This window comes from Vespa crabro, chromosome 2 (genome assembly GCF_910589235.1).
Source record: "Vespa crabro chromosome 2, iyVesCrab1.2, whole genome shotgun sequence".
NCBI lineage: Eukaryota > Metazoa > Arthropoda > Insecta > Hymenoptera > Vespidae > Vespa > Vespa crabro.
In genome coordinates, this window is record NC_060956.1 from 8,483,820 (window position 1) to 8,508,819 (window position 25,000).

At 33.9% G+C, this 25,000-nt stretch overlaps 1 protein-coding gene across 6 annotated transcripts in view; it reads left to right on the forward strand.

Annotated features, from left to right (window-relative positions):
* The window catches only part of LOC124433218 (RNA-binding protein Musashi homolog Rbp6), a 586,211-nt gene that overhangs the window by 225,901 nt on the left and 335,310 nt on the right, over positions 1–25,000 (forward strand). For all 6 annotated transcript variants that reach the window (XM_046982961.1, XM_046982962.1, XM_046982960.1 and 3 more), the window contains one exon: positions 477–558. In XM_046982961.1, coding sequence (XP_046838917.1) covers positions 477–558 — 82 coding nt within the window. The remainder of the gene's footprint in view (positions 1–476; positions 559–25,000) is intronic.

Below are 25,000 nucleotides of genomic sequence, written 5' to 3' on the forward strand. Positions count from 1 at the left end.
ACTTCTCTATCAATTCCCCAGGCCGCCACTCGCGTCTCTCTCGTCATCAATTTGTTCCAATAGGTCCTCTTTTTTAATTTAATTTTCCTTCGCGTATTGCTACACGTTTAAGCTAACGACGAAAGTTAAAATTGAACGAAAGTAATTAATACGTGCGCAATTAATAATGGTTTTACAACTTCATCGTGCGTCTTTTCACGAGTTTCGTATTACATTTTTTCACTAACTTCTTACGTCTTTTCACAAACTTCGTAGATCTTTTTACCAGCGAGACCTGTTACCTACTAACTATAGATGTATCATTTTTTCCGTCTACCAAAACAATAGCTCTCACCACCCAATAATGTCATAAGACGATTCTATCACATATAGCTAATATATTTATGGAGAATATATAGATATCTATAAACGATAATATTTATAAATGAATTTTATGAGATGAGTAATTCTCATTTTTATTCTTTTTTCCGTTTCAGAGGGCCTTAGAGAGTACTTTACCAAGTATGGAGATATCACAGAGGTCATGGTCATGAAAGATCCCACAACGCGACGATCAAGGTGAGTAATAATTTGGAAAATGTGTGTTTCACTTTTATCATCAAGTAATCATTTATTGGACATGGTCAAGATATTCAAATACTTGAAAGCACATCGGAGCGTATATCGATCGATCAGTTGGTTCTGCTGCGGCATAATCCTTTGAGCTCTCCCTAGAGGAAAATTGCTAGTGGGTGACCATACCGCGGTTAGTAATTGTACTACGCGAAATTTCCGTTGGTCGAATCTACAGCGCGGTCGCTTATCTTCGTGCGGTTCAGAGGAATGTCCCTCGAGGATCTGGATCATGATCTACGGGAACGATCGACGATCCAGCTCGCGGAATTTGAAAGCACTTATTAACGGCATCATGGTATTCTATGCTCGCGTGTACGCCTTTAGAAATACAGACATGCAAGCAAAGTTACATTACTATACGCTTAGGTATTATACTAAATGTTGTTAAAAACATAGCCGCTAATATTTCAATAATTTTTATTGCAATTCCTAAGAACATATGAACAACTTTCAACAAAAATTCCATGATAATTATAAAATCATCTTGTTATGTTTGAATTCGTAGGAAGAAAAAGAGTACATTCAAAGATCGAATCATTTTATCGTGCGAACGACAAAGAACCTTTCGTGATGGAAGAGATTATCGCGTTAAGAGATAATATTCATGAGTATGCTAATTTAGAATAAAACGTTACGTTATTCTCAAGTATGCCGGTATAGGAGAAAAATGTCGATGAATAGATGATATGTAAATATGTTGTTCAAACGAAGGGCTCTTTTAACGAGCCAATCGTTGTAAAGTGCGTGTACCTATTTAGAAAATTTATTGAAGCATTAAATATCGGTAGACATAATTAATATTCTACCACGGTGATTACATTCGGTTTTATCGCAGCCAATCGATATATCATAATTGCGTTCATTAAGAGATATGGACATTGTAATCGTGAAGTAGAATCTCACATCTGTACTAGAGCGACGGGTAGATGTTCGCGTTTAAGCGCCGAGTTGCTAAATGCAGCGCATCTGCGCTAGATAGCAAAAGGAAATAATGGACGTTTGGGAACGTTCCACGTTTAGCAGGTAAAGCTAGTTCACATTTGTTGTCACATTTATCTACCTGATAAGTTTATTCTCGGACACCATCTCGGCCTACTATCTTTAAATACGTTTCACGAATCACATCGAGGTATAAACCTATATAGGCGATTATTAACGTAACGCCAGGTATTACCGAAATAGGTCTCAGGTGCAAAATAAATTTACCGATGGTCAAGCCATCAAGTATAAAAAGGATATGAGGTTTTCTCACCTCGAGGCAAAAAATTGGGAACAAATCTGAAGCGCCATCGGCAAACATCTAGTCACCGGAGTAGGGACGGTAAATGCTGGCATCAGAGTTATTACCGGTTTTTAAATGGTAGAGACAAGGGGAATTGCTACGACGGGGGTAAAAGAAAGAAAAGAGGAATGAGAAAAAGGGAGAAGAAAAAAAAATGGACAAAAGCGAAGATATACATTGGACTAGATATAGGTGAACTCAACGTTATGACGTGAAAAGGAAGAATACAAGTCCTTTTTTTCTTGACTTCGGCAAAGCAAAGTGTTATTCACCAATATTTGTAGCACTTCATTTTTATTCCCTTGTTTCATGGACGACCGTTTAACGAATTAAAAAACGAATAATTTCTCGTCGGCAATTTTATTAATTTTAAGTGATTTTCATCTTTCTCTCTCTCTCCCTCTCTCTTTGTCTTTTTTCACCCATTTCTCTTTCTGATAAGCTTCAGAAGAAAGAATGCAATTCGTTTGTTATGTTATTACATGATAGTACTCGTACTAAAGGGGATTTTACTAAAAGGGAACATTTCATAGAATACTCGTACTTTTGTATCATTCATAATCAATTCTTGGATGAATAAGTCACACTCGCGTTTCTTTTGATGTACAATATTTAAGAAGGAGGCATAATTAGAAAAAGTATGTTCGACGCATTAAAATCATCGTTTAACGTTAAGATCCAGCGTAGTTTATTCAACGGTAAATTATATGTTGTATATGAAAAATGGAAGAATGGAATATTAATATATCGTTGTTGATAATTTGACGATGATACCTATTTTCTTTCAGAAATCTTAACTCTCATCAAAGAAATAAACGGGCTCGTCTCATTTGTTGATACAGTATTCGAAACAATAAGTTGAAAAGATTGCGGACAATAATTGTTGCTAAATTATCGTATAGCTTTTAAATTTTCGTCTCTTTTCCATTAATACCGAATACTCAATTCGTACCTTGTCGTTCTTCGACTAATTAATTGACCAGAAACTTTTAGTCGCCCGTCCCAACCTTCTCTAATTATTCATTCCTTTCATTCCGAAGAGAATGAGAGAGAAAGAGAGAGAAAATGAGAGTTACGGACAACAAAACGAAACACAGAACAACTTACTCCTGTCAGAGCTATAAAACAGAAGCAACAGCCGAGCCTATTCACACCTGCTTATTAAACGGAAATAAAGCCTGTAGAATCAAAGTCCCTTTACCTTCTTCGTGTTCATTCTCTTCTCTCTCATTTTCTCTCTCTTTTCCTCTCTCTCTCTCTCTTTCTCTCTCTCACTTCCTTTCTCTTTTCCTTTCTCTCTCTGTTTCTTTTCTTTTCCACGCTTCTTGATTTTTCTTTCTTTCTCGCTCCAAATGTTCTAAAATCTGTCGACAAGTAGGAGTTTCATTCGCTAATCCCTTTATGGATAACCTCGTTTTGATCATATCCGAAAGATATAAAGCCCTTTTGTTGACTGAAAATTCCAAGTTTCGGATGTGAAAGATTAGGGAAATTTTGAAAAAGTCTCTTAAGAAATACTCTTTTAAGGTTTCATCACTAACTAGAACTTTGCCATGCTTGTTGCGTTTAATCGGAGTTCTAATTTGATTATGTAAAATTGAATTGCACGGTGCGTTACAACGAAGTGCGCTTGGAAATTGAGAGAAACGAAGCGTTTGAGATGCCGCTGTCTGCACCCAAGGAAATACGTGACATGTGTGTATGTATTTTGTGTGAATATTGTAGACACAAAAGATAACGTGCTCGTATGGGTGTATGTTTATATCCAAGTCATTGTAAGGACAAAACGAGCGTGAAAAAAAGATAAAAAAATCAGCTTATATTGAGAGCGTGTAATTTGCATTGTTTTGAAATATTGCTTTGTCTAATGTTATTTTGTATTTTTGTATTAATATATATATATATTAATAATAATATTTTATTATTATTATTATTATTATTATTATTATTATTATTATTATTATTATTATTATTATTTTGATATTGTTTAGTTTGATATTGCGATATTGTTTAGTTACTAATAAACCATTTCATCATTCTAAAAAATTTCCCACAATTATTTCCAAATTAATCGCGTATCAAATACTCAATCGGAAGTTCGACTAATCGTGTAACTAGGATAATGCTTATCAATGATACATCATGTCGATTTTATAAACGCTCGAATTATGTAAGTTGGATAATGGCTATTATCGATGATATAACGTTCATGTGGATATACCAACGTTCCGATTAAGTTTACGATTTCCATGAAAAGAAACCCATGTGGAAATGATAAAAATGTCTTTTTGTATCGATTGAATTCTTTTTTTTTTTATCATTCGTGACCTTTTTCCCGAAAAGATCTTTCTATTAGTAAAAAATTAATTCATCCGTAATCTCTGGCATATTGGAATTTCCTTTACGTTAGCAAACGGCAACATTTTTCTAGCAGGTGGAAACCACTTAAAGAATGGTCGATGAGAGAAAGTAAATGAGAGAGAGACAAGGCAAAGACATAGTAGGACGTCAGTATAGGGTTCTGGAACAAGGGTGGTTGAATCTCTCAGCGCCACGTCGTAGCTCATATTTCCCGCAAAGGGACGTGGATCCTATATGCAGGGAGTGAGACGTGGAGTTACTCTGCGGGTTGTAAATTAATGGTTAGCCCGTGGCACGGGGGTTCGGCCTAAGGGTTTTGCTTGATCTATGGATGGTATGTGTGCTGGGTCAAACTGGGTCTTGCCCACTGATACGGTAGCTTCACGAAAACTGCTTCTTCTGTCTTCTACCTTAATCACTTCAAGATTGATATCGCCTTCTCTACCTCTATCGTTCGCATAAGAATCCTCCTTTTATCGCCTCGACCTTTCATGTGCTTTCTTCTTGGACCTTTAAAAAGTCTCTACACTTTCCATTCATTGTCCTTTTCCTGTCTCCGCGATAATTTCCTTCGAAGGATCGTTATTCACGTACCGAGCGCGAGTATAAAGTCAAACGGCATGCATGGGATAAAGTTAAGTAGTTAAATATTTTTAGGATCTCTATTTATCAGGTTAACGTCCCTTTTACGCCATGGATAGCGTTTCCTTGCGATTTAAAAGAAACGCATTTCAGTCGATTGAATCGTTCTTTTACGATTTCACGAGCAGTCGTGGAGAAGAAGATCCCAGGAACGATTGATGCATAATAGTAGTTATTCGAAAGCAGTTAACTTTAGTGCTCGAGTTTTCAGAATCGTACTTACAAAGGATGTAAGACGACCGTTATTTCTCAGAAAAATCGATATTTCTTGCAGATCTTCTCTCTGCTTAATGTGCAATATGACCCACAAGCGAACAAAATTTCGTTATATATAGAATAATATTAACTTCGTTGGACTATGTTGTATGTATGATCGAAATATTGTATTAGGCGAATAAGAATTTTTTTTCTTTCCTTTTTTATATTTTTTATATGAAACAATTACTTATAGTATTTTTTAAAAGTAATAGAAAATTCAATTTTATGCCATAATCTTAATTATCACGAGAAAATATTTCTTCTATTATAACAATTTTTCTATTATAAAAATTCGTAAGACTTATTGAAAATACAATCTGCAGATATGTATATATATATACGTAGCATTAGTTCATTTCATGTTGTGTAAATAACGTAAATTCTCTTTATATAGATAATATGCCCTTTAATATTATTCTCCCTTTATTTATTTATATCTATTTACAAGAATATTTGCAAATAGTTATACAATATTTAATATCATTTGATTTCCAGTTCTTTAAACGGCAAGTATTTTAGATAACATGAATCACAAGGACATAGTGCTATGTTTTTATAATAAGTTCAGTGGGTGTTTAAACTTTAATTTTTTGACTATATCAGCATAACTGTTTATAGCGAATGGATTTGTATAAGAATCCATACTGACTTTGTGTTTGTCCGTGAGTCGAATAATTTTTTCTTATTCGTAGGAGATGTTTAACGATTTATGAATTTCGTCATCCCTGATATATAAGGGTGCATCTATTATTGTGCTTATCGAAGAATTTTCGCTTTCCATTTTTTTAATATGTAATATGGCTGCCATTTCTTAAAGTTGAATTCCACAAATCCATATTGGTTTTATTAAATATTTATATATTAGCATTTGGTTATTTTCATTAAGTCTATTCTTTCGAGACATTTACCAGTTCATAGATTTGTTTATTATATTTTTTGACTTATATGTTAGTTTCATATGAGTTTTTTATTCAGTTCTATTCCCAAATATTTAACTAATGTAATTAATAGTATTAATATACACTTTAATTTTACTGAATTTAATAAAGTATTTTACTGTAATTTTAATATTTTACTGAATTAATTAAATAGTTTTCTAATTGAGTGATATGATCTGTAAATCAGAGAAAGCAATTTTTATGTCATTGTGTATGGAAATTATTGCGGTGTCGTCTACAAATTTGAAAATTTTGGTATTTTTATTGGTTAGGACATCAACAATGAAGATGGTATGGAGCAGAAAAGTAAATACATTTCATCGGGATACTCTGGTTTTAATAGAAAGGATAGCAGATGTAGTATCTTTGATTTTCACGTAGAAGTATGTTTTCTATGTAAGATGTAATTAGTGTATGTAACGAGATAAGTAGCAAACGTTATAATTCATTGAGCAGATTTTTATGTCAAACTTTGTCGAATGCTTTTTCGATATTGAAAAAGAATATATCGATATAGAAAAAGATTATTTCTTTTCTCCTAGTGATTGGAGAATTTGTTATATTGTCTAATAACTTTGCTTAATAATGTTATTTTATTCGAAACCAAAATTGTCGTTGACAATAGTAATGATCCTTTTATGTATAATCTTTTCAACTACTTTTGACAATAACGGTAGTAAAGAGATAAATCTGTAAGACTGGGGAAGATTGGGATTTTGTTCAGGTTTTAATAATTTTATAATTTCTGCACATTTTCATATTTATATAAAGTGTCCTACGCAAAGAATTGCATTAATTAGTATGGTGATATATCGTAATCCTTTTGCTGGAAGTTCTTTAAGCACTTTGGCTGCGATTAAATCGTTTCCTGGTGCTTTGTGGTTTTTGAAGTTGCGGATTATGGCCTGGAGTTCTTTTTTAGTTGGATGGTCTAGGATGAAATTATTTTCAGAGTTATTGTTATTTGCGTTAGTGAGAGACCCATTTGTGAAAACTTCTTGGAAGTACTCTACCATAGCATTTGCTTGTTTTTTAAGAAATTTATTCCATTGGCCGATTAGAATTTTAATTGGATTTATTGTTTGTACTGGTTTTATAATTTTTTTAGCTGTTTTTCACAAGGAATAATTTGTTATTTCAGTTACATCAAGATTCGAAATATATCTACTAATTTCATCATTATTATAATTGCTGATTTCTGTTTTTATGATTCTTGTTAGGTTATATTTATTGCACAGTGTGAAATATGTCGAGTTTAGAGAAGAACTTTATTGCAATATGATACAAAAAGATAAACTTGTTCGTTTGCCAGTCCGAAAAACAAGAGACAAAGGAAAAAGAAAATAAGAAAATAAGGAAAAAGAAACAGAAATATGCTATAAACATAAATCGGAAACTCTATATAATAACTAAGGCGCGTTGATCACTCATCTAATATTTTATTTTCAACAGTCCTAGTTAGATTATATAATTCTACTTTTAACTGCGAAAATCGTCTGTGTTGCCATTTCCTTCTTCCTTTTTTTATTTATTTGATTAATTCTTAAATAAATGATAATTATGGCCGTAGTTTCTTCTCTCCTATTATAGGATTTAATTAATACTTGCTGTTTGAAGGAGGATTGTTAGTTTTTCTGCTGCTATCTCTATGTCATATTTGGCTTTTAGTAGTACATTGCATGTTAGTTTATCGTTTATGATTTTACTGTAGTTGTTCCAGTTGGTAGTTTTGTTTGTTAACTTCGATTGTTTAAGGAACTTAGTTAAACTTTCGAATTGATGATGAATAATATTGGTTTATGATTTGAAGTAAATTCAAGAAGATGTATGGTCAGGATTTAATTATTTTTAATATTGATGATACTAAACTCAAATGCATCTAGTATTTTATAGAGATTCGTCGGTCAGTGGGCCTACCGGTCGATAGAACTGATAGTTGCCTGTGATTGATATATTGCATCAGATTTGCACCTTTAGTGTGTGCTATTATTGATTCCCAGAAAAAGTATTTAAAATCGCCTGCTATTAAGAAATCATTTTCGAATACTTCGAAGAATTCTTTGAGTTTTGCTGTAGTTAACGAGCATTTGGGGGCGGGGATTATAAACTACCGCTACTGTTAACTCTTGTTCTTGCTGTATTATTTCGATTAGCGTAGCCTGTATTTTCTCTGCTTATTCTTTCTGTGCATATTTTTTAGCTCGGAGCTTCTTGTAATCCATTGCAGTTTCATTGTATAATTTGAATCATTTTTTGTTTTCTTTTAGAAATATTACAAGTTCTGTTAAAAAATTTATGATGGTTGACATTTGAGTAGTTAAATTTTATATTATTTGCTTTGTTCAGATGTTTGAACGGCTGACGGCTTTCCTCTATGAAGAATTTGTGATAAATTATGATTATATTAATGCTAGAGTTTTGGTAGTATAATCCTTCAAATTAGAAACAATAGCAATTGCTCGACGGATGCGGAAATTTCGGATTGTCGACTTTGCTAAGATGAACATGGTTTGTTTATGTCTAGTTCATAACTCTCACCCTTCACCATCTATGTTATATTGATAAAAGAGCTCTCGCACGTGTGGTCACGACAATGATTCGTGACCACATGTGAATCCAGTTTTATACTGAAGTGTTGTCTATGACGGGAGGATATGTTCAATTGTCTGAAGTACAATGTACAGAATGAGGGTTCTTTGTTGAGGAAATACTGATACGTGAATGAAATGTGTCCTATTATGATTTTTAAGATTACAACCTAATCATATTTTGATAGTACAATTAATAAGTAGAAGTTCTGGTTTTATTGAGGATTTAAGCTACCGATTTTTGTTACAAGTAATTACTTCAGATTCGACTTAAGAATTTAAATCCAGTGATCTGTGACCATTTTTGGAATTTATTTAAAGTTTCTTCTAAATGCATTTGGGTGGCGTGAGGCTTTTTCTTTTGCATATTATGATTAAATCGTCGTTAAACAATAATCCTTTCATTGGATTGGTTATGTTATATTGGTTATGTTATTTAGTACATTATTTATGGTAATGAGAAACAAGTATACACTGACCCTTGCGATACACCATTTTCAATGACTATAATGGAAGAAAGAATGTTGTTGACTCTCATTTGGATAACTTTTGTATGTAAGAAGTTGATGAAATTAACAATGTTATCTTTGAGTCTACGATTTCGTAAAATTTTTAATATATGATTTTTTCAAATCATATCATAAATCTTTATGTCGAGACATAATCAAATTTTATTGATTAGCAAAGGCATTTATTAAAAGGCAAATATTAGTCTCTTTGTTTAGGATTGTAGATGGGAAAGGACTATAAGAAATCTCTTTGAGAACAGGAGATTAATTAACCTTTTTCCAAATATCATCAAAACCTGTAGTTAATGATTTTTTCATCAATTTGTACATCATATTTGTTAGTGCAATCGGACAATAGCTGTTCGTGTCAGCTAATGATTTGCCTAATTTTAAGATGGGTATAATTATGGCTTCATTCCAATTCCTTAGGACTACATTGTGTATTCACACATAGTTGACTAGAAAAACCATATAGTCAACAGCATTTGATGACATTTGGATAGAAGGATGTTTGGGATTCCGTCAGACTCAGGACTGGTGTATTTAGATAAAAAGTATTTTACTTCATCGGTGTGGAGAGACATATTTATGACAAAAATAACAGAAGAGTCATGGTTACAATTTGGAGGATTCAATGGAATAGATTCTATTTTCTCTCCGTGGATTTGAAATTTCTTTGTTTAATTGTTACTAGAATTTTTTTTTAAATGTTGACACTATTATTTCTGATATTTTATATGGGTCTGTGATAAGCGAGTTATTTGAACTTTTCTTTGAATTTTTAATTGCACTTTTTTTTTTAAACTTCAGTGATTGAAATGTAACAGTTAAGAATGAAACATATTTTAAACTTGGCTATTTTTTACTCTTTTATGATTTTATGAAGTATAGCTCCAGATTTTTTAATATTCATGAGGTTTTCAAGAAATTTGTTTCTTTTATTTTTTAAAGGCATACTTACAGTCTTTGATGATTCGTGAGGTCGTGATTATTAAAGTCGCCATAATGTATGATTTCGCTAATTAGTTTATTAGGTGAAACAAAGTCTGTCTCATTTTAAAGATAAAGATTTAAACGAGGATTCCGTTTCCCGAATTTTTGTAAAAGCTTTATTATTATGCATAAACTATTTTTAAAAAATCACCATCTTTTGACACGTTCTTTTTCAAAGAAAATCAAGTTTTTTTAAAAATTCGAAAAAGCGGTAATCTCGCTTGACAGTCTTAATAAGAATTCGGGTATTTTCACAATATTGTTTGGATTGAAGAAAATGTCTATTGAAACTTATTACATGTGAAAACTCAAGTTCATGTATTCCGGTTCGTAGGAAAACATTCTGGATATCATTTTGGATGTCATTTTGGATAACATAATGTTATCCAAATATTAATAATATTATAATATTTTCTATGTAGTCATAAAGGACAAAAGGGGAGACGTTAAATAAGAAAATTCTTTAGGATAAGTTAGCTAAATTTCTGAATGCAGTGATTGATATTTTATGATTAATTACAAAGTTGTTGGATGTAGTTTAATTCTCGAAGTAAATATAAATTCTACAATTAGATATTCGAGATGTGAAGAAAATGACTTTAGATCTATTGTTTTCTATGATATATACATAGTTTTTCATGGTTACACGGTCAATTGTATCGATTATAATTGCCAATTCTTTACTGGGAAAAGCATTATTTATTGTTGCAGAAGCATAAGATTTTATAAAATTATGTCCCTTTAAAAATAATAAACTACCGTATTATTATAATTAATACCTACATGAAGAGAATTATTGTCTTTAATAATTATTATCGTCTTTAAGATTACATTTCGTTTATAATAAAAAATATTCTTTTCGTTATAATTTTTTTGTCCTTTTTCTTTCTCATTTTCTCTTTGTCTTGTTTTATAAATCAAGGGAGAAGCTCGATCTTTAATACGCTTGGCTTGTTTGACTGACCATTAAAACGTATCTTTCAAATGTTGATTATTTCACGAAGATCATAAAGCACACTTTAAATGGTTTATAGGCATTGAAAGATGACAATACAATGAAAACAGTCGCTCTCTACCTTATAATAGCTCCATACATTCAATGAGATCCGTTTACGACCTGCATCGACATGGCCCTTTACTATTTTATCATCGTTATACGATGTTACATTGAATGTAAAATATTCGCTGTTATTTGCAATTATTAAATATCATATAAAACAGAATGGAATACAAAGTTAAACAGACGATTAATTCTTTTCCTATAATTTTTATAATGCTTTTATCGTATAACTATCTTTGTTTCATCTTTTTATCGGAAAATTCTATATGGTTTTCTAGATATCACGGACGAACGATTTGTTATACCTTATCGTGCGTTAAAATGAAAACAAAATGAATGCCGATATGGAGGTAGTGTGAGAGAATTTAAATTCATCTCTCGATACTCGAAAGCAGATAGCCATTGAATAAGAAGAATTGTAAATATCGTATCGTTGTTTCTCGTTGATCGAATTTGAGATTCCTTTTTTCTGACAATTCCTTTTCCTCTGATATAAACGAGCATGAGCGAGTGAGAAAAACGGCTACATTCTCCTATCGACAGTCTCATTTCCTGACTCGAACTTATCAAGACAAATACACGCCGACCGTTCTTTTCTCTTTCTTTCTCAGCACTTTCAACAAGCTCTCGCGATCGGAAAATATCTGTAATGAACAAACTATCCGATTTGAGCCCCTCGCTATCACCTTCTTCTTTCTCTTTCTTTTCTCAAAACCATCATCACGCTCTCGATACTCGCTATTCCCTATCGGTCGTTGCGAACTTTTCGATAACCAATCTCAATTTCAACGCGATGTGTCCGTTACGTGTTTCCTACGCTCTCTACCTCAATAACGAGAGCTTTCCTCCATCTCCATTTTTCTTCATCGTTTTCTTCATCCTCTCTTTCCCTTTCTCTCTCTCTCCCTCTTTCTCTCTCTCTCTCTTTCTCTCTTTTTTTTTCTCTCTCTCTCTCTTTCTCTCTTTTCTCTCTCTCTCTCTCTCTCTCTCTCTCATTCACTCACTCACTCTCTCTTCTTTCTTTTGTTCTTCCAAGAATACACGTTATCGTAGTAACATTTACTTAGAAAGAAAAGGATAGATTTTCTTCGAAGATAACTCAAGTTCGAATTGTGTATTCGATTGCAATTTTTGCACGAAAATCTCGACTTATTCACTGTCGGTCTGAAAGAGTAGAGAGGCAAATATCGACGTTGTATTTTCAAATTGTGATATTCGGTTTAATTCAATCCCTCGAAATCAGGTACTTGCTAGATTTGGAATATTACTTAAAAGAGACAATTAAGAATCGTCGTTTCGTAAAAAGCAGATGTTTATTTAAATGAAGTATAGAAATTAACTGTTACAACTGTAATGTGTACACTTTCGGCATAGTAATACGTTTTATATATTTTAGGCGGTACAAATCAAACAATTAGAGAAATTAGCAAAATCTGGAGAGGAACAAATAACTGAAGATGTACGTGTACAAAGCTTGTATTTTGAATATGACATGACTTTAGAAATATTTTGAAAGACTGCATCAATAAGAAGAACAACAGGTACGAAGTTTCTATTTTGGGTATAACACGAGTTTAAAAATTTTTGGAAGATTACACTGATAGGGAGAAAAAATAAAAAATGAATGAATGCACTGACAAGAAGGAAAAATAAGAAATGAATAAAATACAGATGACATGTATAATAGAACGTTTTAGAATGTTAAATATGATATTGGAACGTGTTACAAATTGACTTTTACGAAAACCATGAAGTAGTTTTATTGAAATTTGTTGGCAATTCGATAAACGTTTATTTTGCAGATTTTGATTAATTTTTAAATCTTCTACAATATTATAGGTAAGTATTTCTAGATGATTATTATCAAGAAATGAATTCTTCAGAAATGATCTATTTTATATATTTAAAAATTGGACGCACCTCTTACGGAATCACTTTTCCGTTTAAGATATTTATATATGTGTCATTAATTCCATGGAACGAAGTACTCAATGTATCGTAGTGAGCTATATGAGCTAAGAAGAAAATTATCGTTCGAGCTCGAAACTAATGACGGTTCTTCTTACGCTTTGGTGGCTCGATAGAGAAGGTCTCATTAAAACTTCTCATCATCGCGAACAAGTCGAGGAGAAAGAAGAGAAGGAAGATTAAAAAATCGAAGATCTCGACTTATTCATTCTCGGTTTCGACTCTTCTCAATTCTAGTTGATTCTCTACATTTTCAGTTTCGACTTTTTATCGATAAGATATTATCAGTTAAAAAGGATGATGCATGCTACAAGAAAAAAGTCGAGTAAGAAAGAGAGAGAAAAAGATAGAGAACCGTCCGGTTATTTCTTTCCATCAGCAATCTATTAATTCGACCATAAATCGCCGTTAGTGGAAAATTTAGTTGAAACTTACTGGTGATAATTATATAGGTTTCACAGCATGTTGTAGCTACGACGTAAACGAGGTAAAGAAATACTCAGAGAAAAAGAAAAAATGAGAATAAAAGAGATAAAACAACTTCAAAATAAAACCATCGTGAGTTACTCTCGAGAATTATTCTTGCTAGTGGACACTACATTTGAGATTAACTATCTGAGAGCATAATTCAACTATCTGAAGACGACCATTCAAGATGTTGCGATAGTTGTTCTCGAGAGTACTATCAAATTTTGTATTCGTTTGAGAACAACTTCGATAATGTTTAATCTCAGATAGTCACTTGTATGCTCATCAATAGTTTACTATCAGACAGAACTCTCAGAACCGTGTCCATTGGAGATTAATTAATGCGCTTTTATATTCGTTTACTCTGTTGTTCGTTGTAGGATAAAGGTATGTCTACATATATCTGTTCAATATTGAATTTATTTCATGTATTATTATTAATTCAAAGGTCTTATATGTTTTTCATTCTTTTTTTACAGGAGTTTTCATGCTGCCACTCTTCGTTAACTACTTTTAGAATAAACTAATTCGTATTTCTAAGAGAGCTCTCCAATAGTAACATTTCTGTGTTTCCATTTGAGAGCATGCTACAATGCAATCGATCTCAGATAGTTGAACTATGCTCTCAGATGGTTACTATCAAACGCAGTGTCTACTAGTAAGAAATATTTTCAAGAGAAACTCGCGACAGTTTTACTCTTAAATGGACGGTTGTCTTTAAGATTGTAGCAAGAGAGAAAGAGAATATAGCAGAGAGAAAGAGAGAGATAGCTCTAGCGAAGTAGAATTTATTAGGCGATAAGCACCCCGCAACTTTCTTCCCTTACGGTCGTCATTCTTTATCAGCCCACTCGTGGCCGACACCAGCGTATCGAGGACGGCATACTAGGTTTTATGAATCGGGATTATTAAGACCCTTCCTGGATCGTAGATCTTCCTTGTCTCTTTCTTTCTCTCTCGTTCTTTAGTTTTCCTTTTTTCTTCTTCATTGTTCTATCTTACTGATCGTCTATGAAAATGTCATGTTAGAGAGTTTTCAATCTTTCATCTTCGTATATTCTGACTAGATAAAAGCCTCTCGTGGACAATTTAAACTATTATCTAGCATTTTCGAATCAATCGTTTCTTTATTGACTCATCATTATAAGATTTACGTAATATAGGAAAAAAGAATTGAACTTCAAACGTATATACTGTAAGAATAAAGAGATGAAGAAACTAATATAAAAGTGTCTACTAGCTACTAATACTAATATAAAAATTAATATTAATTTATCTAGAATGGCTTTATTTAAACAAAACTCAAAATTTTATTAAATAAATTAAATAGCTAAGTGCTCTTGGTGACAATCGCAAACAAAATCTTTTAGTCTTGCATTCGTTCTTCTAGATTCGCTTACTCACTCATTTACACACATATATGTCTTTTTTTATTTTGATTAAACTCAGATGCATCTCCGATATTTTTTTCTTCTGACAGTCATCGCTAATGGAACAAAATATTTGATACCGGTTTTTTATAACATTATCCGCGCTTACAGAAAATAATTTTAATAAAAGAATTATTAAAATTGGAAACAAATAAAAAGGGTAAGTCGCTTTTTCAAAGACGATTGAAAATTATGGCGAGGCGTACGGTAGATGGATGTAGCCTAGATAGTTTCTGAAAGTCATAAACGCATTTGAGAGATACGATACGAGGGTTTTCAGTAATTTATCAGCACACCTAATGGGCATGTGTGGGTGGTAACATTGTATGATCTCGTTATGGCGAATTCTATGGTGCCGGTTCTTCTAGATATGATGCTCTTATTGGCTCAGTGGGTAATTGAAAGGCGATCATCCAAGCAGTGCTTCCTTTATAATATAGCTCCAGAAATTTGTCGATCGATCCCAAAACCGACACTTCGAGAACGAACCGCTATTTAGGAGCGGTCTAATTTTTATAAGTAATAAAAAAGTTTTGTACAACTATAATAATAATTAAGAAAAGAATTTAAAAATTATTGTTATTTCTTTTTTCTTTGGTATCAAATTAACGTATGCACGTGTTTAATAAGAATGCAATAATCTTAGAGTTTTGTTGGATCAGTCGTTTGAAGCATTCTTCAGTTAGTGGAAGTACTCATTTGCGAATGTAAGCTCCAAAAGATTCCTGGCTCGCACAATGGTGCCTTTTCTCTTCTGCACATTCTCCTTTACTCCATAGTCTTCCTTCTTCTCTCTTTGTTCAATTTCATTCGACTGTGTTCCATGTTTCGTGGTAGGAACACGCGATTCCCGCGTTAACTCCCGTAGGGCACAGCGGGTGTCCTCGTATGGACTCGCATTAATCCACCTCTGTACCCTTCTCTTTCTCACACACCTTCTTTCTCTTTCCCTCGAACTTCTCATCCCTCTTCCTAGCGATCGAACACACACTTGTTCATGCTATCTCGAGGTCATAGGAACTTACGCGTAGATTTTGCGCTATCCACCCTTATTTATTCTTCGATCAGCTCGAAAGCTAGCATGACGTTTAATGAGCCACACACGAATCGGACATTAAATTCAACCTCGAGGAAATGAAGAGTTTAACGCGGACAGGAACTCTCACTTTGAACATGCACGGACGCCCTAGAAAAATCTTCTTTCTCATTAGCATTCACATAGCTTTATCTATCTGGCTTACAAATTTTTTTCTTCTTTTTTTCTCATTTTTTCTTTTTGTTTTAAACCGTGTCAGAAAAATCTTGCATATGTTTTGACGAGTTTAGCGCGAGAAAAGTTTTCTTTTCGTTTCATTTCCGTGATAATCGCGATGGTATCATTTATTGAGAATTACGCTCTTATGAGGTGAGTACGTAAAGAAAACGAGAAAAAAGGAAAATTTTATGAACAAACGTTGAACTGTTTTCACGGTCGAAAACTATTTAATGATGCGCTTTTACGACCCAAACCTGTAACATCAGCTATTATATGGCCTGCCGCTCGTGCGTGTGCGCATGCTCACGAGTACAGATGTACGTTACAAAATCGTAAATTCTTACGACTACTTCGTCTTTTACAAAACGACTGTGCACTGGCAGTGATTTGTCCATTCCAACGACAACGACGACGCTTTTTAAATAGGCCCATAAAATAATGTCGATCGTACTATTTTATATATTTTTTTTTTCGTAGTTTCTATTACTTATTTTGTAATTTCTTTCTTGTTAATTTTATTTAAAAAATACTTTTTCTATTTCTTTTATAGACACATTTTGAAATGCCAAATGTTTGAATATCAAAACGACACTTAAGCAGCTTAACCCGATTGGTTTTTGCTCGTATTTCGTTGTTAGTCGTTGAGTGGACGTGCACACCTTTATAAATCATCGACTCGGTACTTAATCGCCTGGAATTCGGGCTGGACGTTACCACGAGATACGTAGAGCTTTTGCATGAAATCTCGGCAATTTCGAATATTTCGTAATCCTATTTTAATCCCTTAAGCACAGATTTTCCATTCCTATTTTCGTATAGACGAATCGCTTGGGCAGTCGAGACACGACACGTTCTCTTTTTGAATCTCCTCCCTCTTTATCCTCTTCCATCTCTTCTCGTTATGTCTGCAAGCTCTTACGAAGCTAACACCTGTGACCGCGATTCGTGGCTCGTATATCGGCGATTTGGGAGAATTTCTATTTAGAAACGCGATATTAATAAGTGACATCAACGCATTACCGTTTCACCAGTTATGCCTCCCTCGTTCAACTCGTCTCCTTGAAAACGCTTAAAAGTGTTTGTCTCAAAACTTGTAATTGGAAAATCAGGATTCTGGATGAGATATATATCTAGACATCTATAAAAACGTGGCAATTTGGCGCGTCTCGAAAACATCTAATAAAATGCATGAAGATTCATTTCGTGAATATGCTTATACATATATCTACATACATGTTGAGAATCTTTGAGCAAATCACAAGTAAGTATAGTTTGTCTGAAATTTAATGGGCGTGTTTAACGTCAATAAACAATGATATTCATCTTTCTCCATATTTTCAGAATTATTTCTAATTGAGCAATCGATCAAATATAAAATATGAAGCCTATTATTAATATTGAAAATTATTAAATTAAAAGATCGATTCATGTGACATTAACGTAAAAAGGAATGTTATTAATTTCGAGTTGGATGACGTCTCTCGTTCAGTTAAGAGCCGAGTACTCTTGAGCCTCGAGACTTAACCGTAGCCGGTACGTTTAAACATTTTGATTGCAATCTGTTGCTGTAACAGTAGTACGCTGAACACGAGAAGAGCAAGCTGGTTAAGCCAATGCCATTGTCCAGTGACTCAACACACGTACATATGTACATACGTACGGTTTACGCGTAGAAGCAGAACTATCCTGGCGCGTCCTGACGTTTGCACACTAACTCGCACTCGATCGCTCATTCGTTCGTTCGTCGCATTCCCTTTTCCGCGAGCGTACGTACGCGCTTGCTCGTATGTGCATTCGCTCTCGCGTGCACTCGCGTGCATCGGAGTCGCCTAGTGTACTGGATGGATTGCCGGCGAGCGTTGTTAAGTTAGTTCTCCGTGTTACGTGTTGCTGTCGAGGGAGTAGTTCTGCTAATTAAATTGCCTGGGAGGTCTGCTTTTCTGCGGGGTGGTGAGGAAGAGAGGCAGAAAAATAGTAGAATTTGGAACTGGACATTGGTGGGAGAGAGTGATAGGTCACAGAGAAACTCGTGCGTGGAACGTCCATCGCCGGGGAAATTTCGATTAAACGGCCGCGTTCGTTTCCATTCTGACCAGGACGATAGCGAGAAAGAGAGAGAGAGAAAGAGAGAGAGAGAGAAAGAAAGAGAGAGAAAGAGAGAGAGAGAGACAGAGAGAGAGAGTATAGATAAAGTGAGGAATAAAAAGCTTCGAATAAATTAACGTCAAGCAAATACGTTGAACGAAATGATCCAGTCGGTCTTATTTTTAAAGGGATCGAGTAAAAATCATTCTGCCGCGAAAAATCACGAAAGCGACTACTGGAAAATAGCAGTCCGTCTATATTTATCGAGCCATTCCTTGTCTCTTCTCTCTCATACTTCTTCCCACCAACCTCCTACTTTATATCTCGTTCTCTGTCTTACTATTATAAGCCAGCTTCATTGTATACAGTGGCGTGTTTAATTACGTGTGACACGAACTAACAGGCCAACTATTTTGTTTTTTTTTTGGTATCACATAACCTATATATCGTCTTATATAAACTGTATTATCATGTAATTTTTGACGCCGTCTATTTCTTTCTCTCTCTTTGTCTTACACTTTAATCTCACAATTTTCTTTGCCTCTCTGATCTTTCGTCATTTTTTTATGAATTTTTCACTCTGTTATATCACCATACTTAAATTATCGTAAACCAATCAGTAAGCTTTTAATTACGCCCGCACTTAGTTACAGCAATCTGGTTCGAACCATCCACCGCATAGCTTTGCCAAGCCCTCTTCACGGTACGTTATGGAATTTTATCGTCAATAAACAGCGAATAACTTTGCAACGGTAGCGGTTCTCCATTGGAACAATGTGCTTTCGTGTCATAAACGATTAGCATTAAGTGGTTTACGAGTCGGTACATACTTTCAATCATAACGATTTTAACGCGACACATTTAATACCACTTTACCTTTGGCTAGCTTTGTTTATAGAACGACGGTATTAGATAAGCCTTTAACTTTTTGTTCTTTCTCTTTTTCCTTTTCTCGAGCTCAATGCACAACGCAACCAAACACATCGACTATTCAAAAATTTATGCTCTGTCGGCCGATTATTTGATTTATTACGTGCATGCTAAAAATAGAAGTTGTCGTTGGAGTTTACGATAACAATAAATATTTCGTTTACGGCGACAGTAAAAAATGGCGTCGTCATTTTCATTGCGAACAACATAACATTAATCAAGCGTGTCGTCGGAGATGTTGGAATTTTGACGATAAAAATCATTTTGGTCGGTGCGAAGGAATGTTGTTACAGTTATAATTAATTTTGTGTGACCTTATCCATATTAAAAAACGTTACCGTATCGACATGTGACTACAATTGAAGGTATACTTACACAAAATTTAGAAAATTGATTATGCAGGTCAAGAAATACTAATTTCGTCCGACTTTTCGCTGCAAATATTCCACTGTGAGATTCTGATTACTTTACGATAGTAAACAAAAGTTACAACTTTGAAAGCTATCGAGATTTCTTAGTTTTGTAAAGTCGAATAATCGTCGATTTTAGTTCTACACATCCGATATGTTATGCTAGTAAAGTGAAATCCAGTTAGAAAAATCGAGGATATTGCTTGTAAATGCGATTGCTTCTTTCCAGATAATTTTATAAATTATACATTGGAAACAAATGTCCTCTCAGTCAGTGATAAATTTTCGTCGGTGTATGTACAACGAAAAGGCAATTTTAGCAGTTGAGAACTTCACTTTTGCTTTAGTAAAAAAGCGAATAATTCCGAATTCATATACAACTCGTTGCAGCATTTTCTATTGAATTCAATATCGGATGGATATCGCTGCAGACAAATTATACGCGGTAACGCATTCAACTTCGGCAGGGTGCAAACTTTTTTCACTCTGCAATAGTAATGCCTAGAGGGGTCGATACGGTCGTGTGTCAACGATGGGCAAACAATCCGAACGGACCAATGGAGCCAGACGTACGTCGGTTTCGATTCTTCTCTCTTTTCTCTCTCTCTCTCTTTTCTCTCTCTTGTCTTCTCTCTCTTTTTCTCTTGCCTCTCTCTTGTCTTCTCTCTCTCTTTCTTTCTTCTCCCTTCTCCTCTCTCTCTTTCTCTTTCTCTCTCTCTCTCTCTCTCTCTCTCTCTCTCTCTCTCTCTCTCTCTTTCTCCCTCTCTCCCACTCTCTTTCTCTCTCTCCTATATCTTTACCTTTATTTTCTCTTTTTTTTATTAACCAGTTTTTACCGATTTTGTTCTCCCTGAACGGTGTAGATATGAGATAGTATATTTAGCATGTCACAAACGTCATCTCTACCGCGGATTTATGACGAAATTGTTAAACGACATTTGAAAACCTCGATAGAACACACTACACTACCGTGCTTCTTTTTGTAGTTTTTTTCGCGATCGTCAAATTTATACTCTAAACTTGGATTTTACGTAATGACTAGAGAATTTCAACTGAGACGTTACAATCATTCCTGAAAACTTGTAACATTACTCTCGTTTTATATATAAAGTTGATCGATTAATTTATCTTCAATTTCAGGTACATAGCCATTTGTTTTATCCGAATTATTATCTAGACGACAACCACAATTCAATTAAAAGAAAAGAGAACAAAGAAGAAAGTGAGATATCGACCAACGTATCATATATGATGCTTATTGCGATAATTGCCGTTCTCATTAACGAGCTACATTCGTATAGAATTGTGAAACCGAAGTGCGCGTTGCAGTCAATCGATGACGTCATTGGTTCCCGAGGTTTCGGTCAATCAACCAGTTGAACGTTACGTCAGAATCGTAACAATCTGACTGGAGATAATCAGATTACCTTACCGATTCTGATTACCGACGTTAATTAGAGAATAGCGATGATGCGTTGCGTGGTCGAGAGGTTTCGGTTCTCGATGCTTGCTTCTCCTGGGCGCTAGCCTTCCATTTTGCGGAACTTAATTATCCGATTAGTCTAGCTACGAAGCATTGCTCTCCATCACCATCTCTCTCTTTCTCTCTCTCCCTCCCTCTCTCTCTCTCTATCTATCTAACTATTTCTCACTCTCTCTCTCTTCCTGGATCCTCTTGATTCTCTCTGTAGCATTCATTTGTAACATTCTCTCGTATCTGACACCGACTACCATTACATCTACGTGATATTGACGCCAACGTTGGCTCAACAACCCTCACAATCCTCTTCTACTCCGACTCTTTCTCTTATAACCCCTGCTAGTGTATAGATCGTCCCTCTTTCTATCATTCACCCCTTTTCTTTTCGTGCGCAGTAGTTACACCTTCGTTCACTCGTCGGAATTCGGTTTGAGAAAAGTATGCCAGGATCCACGCGTGACAATTTTTCAGAAAGACTACCTAGTGCTATTCAATGAACATGCCTAATTATTCTCACGGCCGAAGATTATTACTCGACTCTATGGAGAAGGGAAAAAGAGGAGGATGTATCGAACGTTTCATAGTTATCTTTGCCGATTTAACAGATAAACACAGCCTTCAGGAAGAAAGAAAGGAAAAAATCACAAAATTAATATAAAATGTAAAATCTAACTAAAGTAAATTTGGATCTAGTGTAAAGAATGAGACGAGGAAACTATTCTAGTATAAAAAACTTAATTTATCTAAGACGACTTTATCAATAATAACAATAATAATAATAATAATAATAATAACAATGATAATAATAACAATGATAATAATAATAATAATAATAATAATAATAATAATAACAATGATAATAATAACAATTATAATAATAATAATAATAATAATAATAATAATAATAATAATAATAATAATAATAATAATGATAATAATGATAATAATAATAATAATAATAATAATATTTATTATGCGAATTATATTCTTTAGTAGAGTTAAATGCAGATACAGAGAAAGATTAACACATAAAGAAATTGGAACAAATTAAATAATCTGTTCGAAATATGATGCGAAATGAGTTATCTATTACAATTTTCACATGGTTCTTAAAAAGAAAGGACAAGCAGCGAAAAAAGTGAAATAGATGAGCGAAGGAATTGGCGTGGTTATAAATATGATGGACACAATTTTTTTGCAGTAATATTAGTTACTAGTACATTGCACTGTCAAGTATATAACTTGACCATTTATACCATATAGAATAACATAGGTGTCATTTAATAAAGAACCATTTATTCATTTAAAACCTTGTAATCTGTTTTATAGCTAATATTTCCGCATATACCTATACTTTTTGTCAAAATATAAAGAGCACTAAACAAAATTTCATCTGCATTAGACAAAAATAGTAGGAGTTATAAGGAAATTACAAACACACAGATTTTTAATTTTATATTAATAATATGCAAAATTATGTGGAATAGCTAAACGTTTTAGATTCAAAAATATGGATTATTCATAATTTTAAAGACAAACATTAGGTCACATATATATCTATGCATTTGTAGAACGAATAATCCGGGAGAGGTTAAGAGTAAATCGTAATTATAGCAAATTTTCAGAATATACTTACCAATTTTATACGAGACAGAAAATAAGACTTCATAATGGATTTTTTATATGAGATAAATATAGATCTGGTAGTGGTGGTTCGAAATGGGCAAGTACAGTGGAAGTAAAAGAACGAAGTATAGGATTTTTAAAGTTTTGATAACACCTACATAATGAAATCGAAGGTCTTAAAAATCAAAAGAATAATATGTTTGTAATGTTTCGTGAAAAATAGGAGGAAACGTGAGTCTAAGATTTCTTACATTGATGATGCCGTTTAGGATCAAATTATCAATTACGATGGAAACGCATAATATCACATTTAGATACGTTTCGATTGATATGATTAGATTTACCCCAGTTAGTGATATTTGTTAGGTCTTTGTGTGGATTCGAATCATTTAGAGGAGATACAATTTTATGAACTATTTTCCGGTTGTTAGCATAAAGTTAAAACAATCATCGGTAAATTTATTGAATAAATGAAGATTCAAGTGAGATATTTCGATAGTTAAATAGCTAAGACAGTATATTTATATTATATCGAGGGAGATTAATTTATTTATTATGATTTTATAGCTTACAGTATTGAAAGCTTCATGGAAATCTGTATACATAACATCAACCTTGTAACCATTTTCGAGTTCATGTGCAATGCAATTGGTAATAAATGCGAGATTATTAAGAATAAAATGATTGGAAGCCATATTGCTCGTTAATAATGAATTGTTTAGTTAAGCGATGAGAATTTTTCTGCTATTAATACCTATAATATTTTAGGCATAATATTATATTTAATTTGGAAATTTGACGATAATCAGTAATATGGGGTTTATTGCCAGATTTATAAATAAAGTTGTAATAAGTCTGGATTTCTATCTTGTGAAAAAAGTACTTCGAGAGAGATAGGTTAAAAATAATCTAAAAAACCGATCGTTATTAAAAGAACAAAACAGTTGCTACCGGTTATCTAGCGCTATGGCTTACACAATTTAATTCGACAGTAAAATTGATAGTAATAAATCAACTTCAATCTATTGAATCTCATTAGCTCGAATAAAAACCTCGTTTCTAGAGGAAATAAATTATTTGCCAAATGAGTTACACGTATTCCCTCATTATTACTAACAAATTAAAACATGTCGTTTCTCTCGAGATCTTTTCCGTTATAATCTTTGTTTCGTGATCACGATGCAATCGTGATGATTCATATCTTCAATAGATTCATAAGAAAGGAAAAAACTCTCGTATTTGTTTAAACGCTTTAGAACACTTAGGTTCGACCGTGTTCTCCGATTCATTGCGTATCTGAAAAAGAAGAAAACAAGGCAAATAGGACCTTGAGGTTACTGGAAAAGCAAGAAAAGGAGGAAGGTGAAGTAAAGGATGCTTGTAAGAAATAATTGAAATGTCGGTTGTTTTGATTCATTTCTCGCGGCTTTTCTTCTTATTTCATGCAGAATCTCGGCGCCGATTGGGCGACGAGAAATTGCTCCTTCGAAATTCTACGTCTTTCGTAAGGAAGAGGATAGAAGAAGAGTGGAGGAGGCGAAGAAGATTGGAGAAAAAGGGTGAGGTGACGGGATGGAAGTAACGAAAGATGGAAGAAGGACGAAGACAGAGGTCGCGGGAGATCGCGCGATAGGGCATGAGAAACGTCAAAGGCTACGGTATATCAGATTGGACGAGACATTCTGGCTCTATAGGAACGTACTTATCCGATTGGCTCCGCGATTCAACCGTGTCAGCTTCTTCTATCTATCGTGTGCGACGTATACCACTACCGTTACCTCTACGTCTTTCTCTCTATCTTTCTCCTTTCTTTTCTTTTCTCTTTATACCACCCACCGTGCGCCGATTCTACTCCCTACCAACTTTCATATCAGATAAGATTTGAATTTCTTTAAAATAAAGAACCTCTCGGTGGCAGTGCCAATGCGGCACAGCTTGCTGCACATCTTTTCTTTGCAAGCTGTGCCGCGGTTCGCAATGCACATATACACACATACATACATGAACAGGTACCTACATATAAATACCAAACTTTTCTGCGGACTCTTGCTAGTACCACTTTGGAAAATTAAGTATTGTTTCCCGTACTAACGTCGAATAGT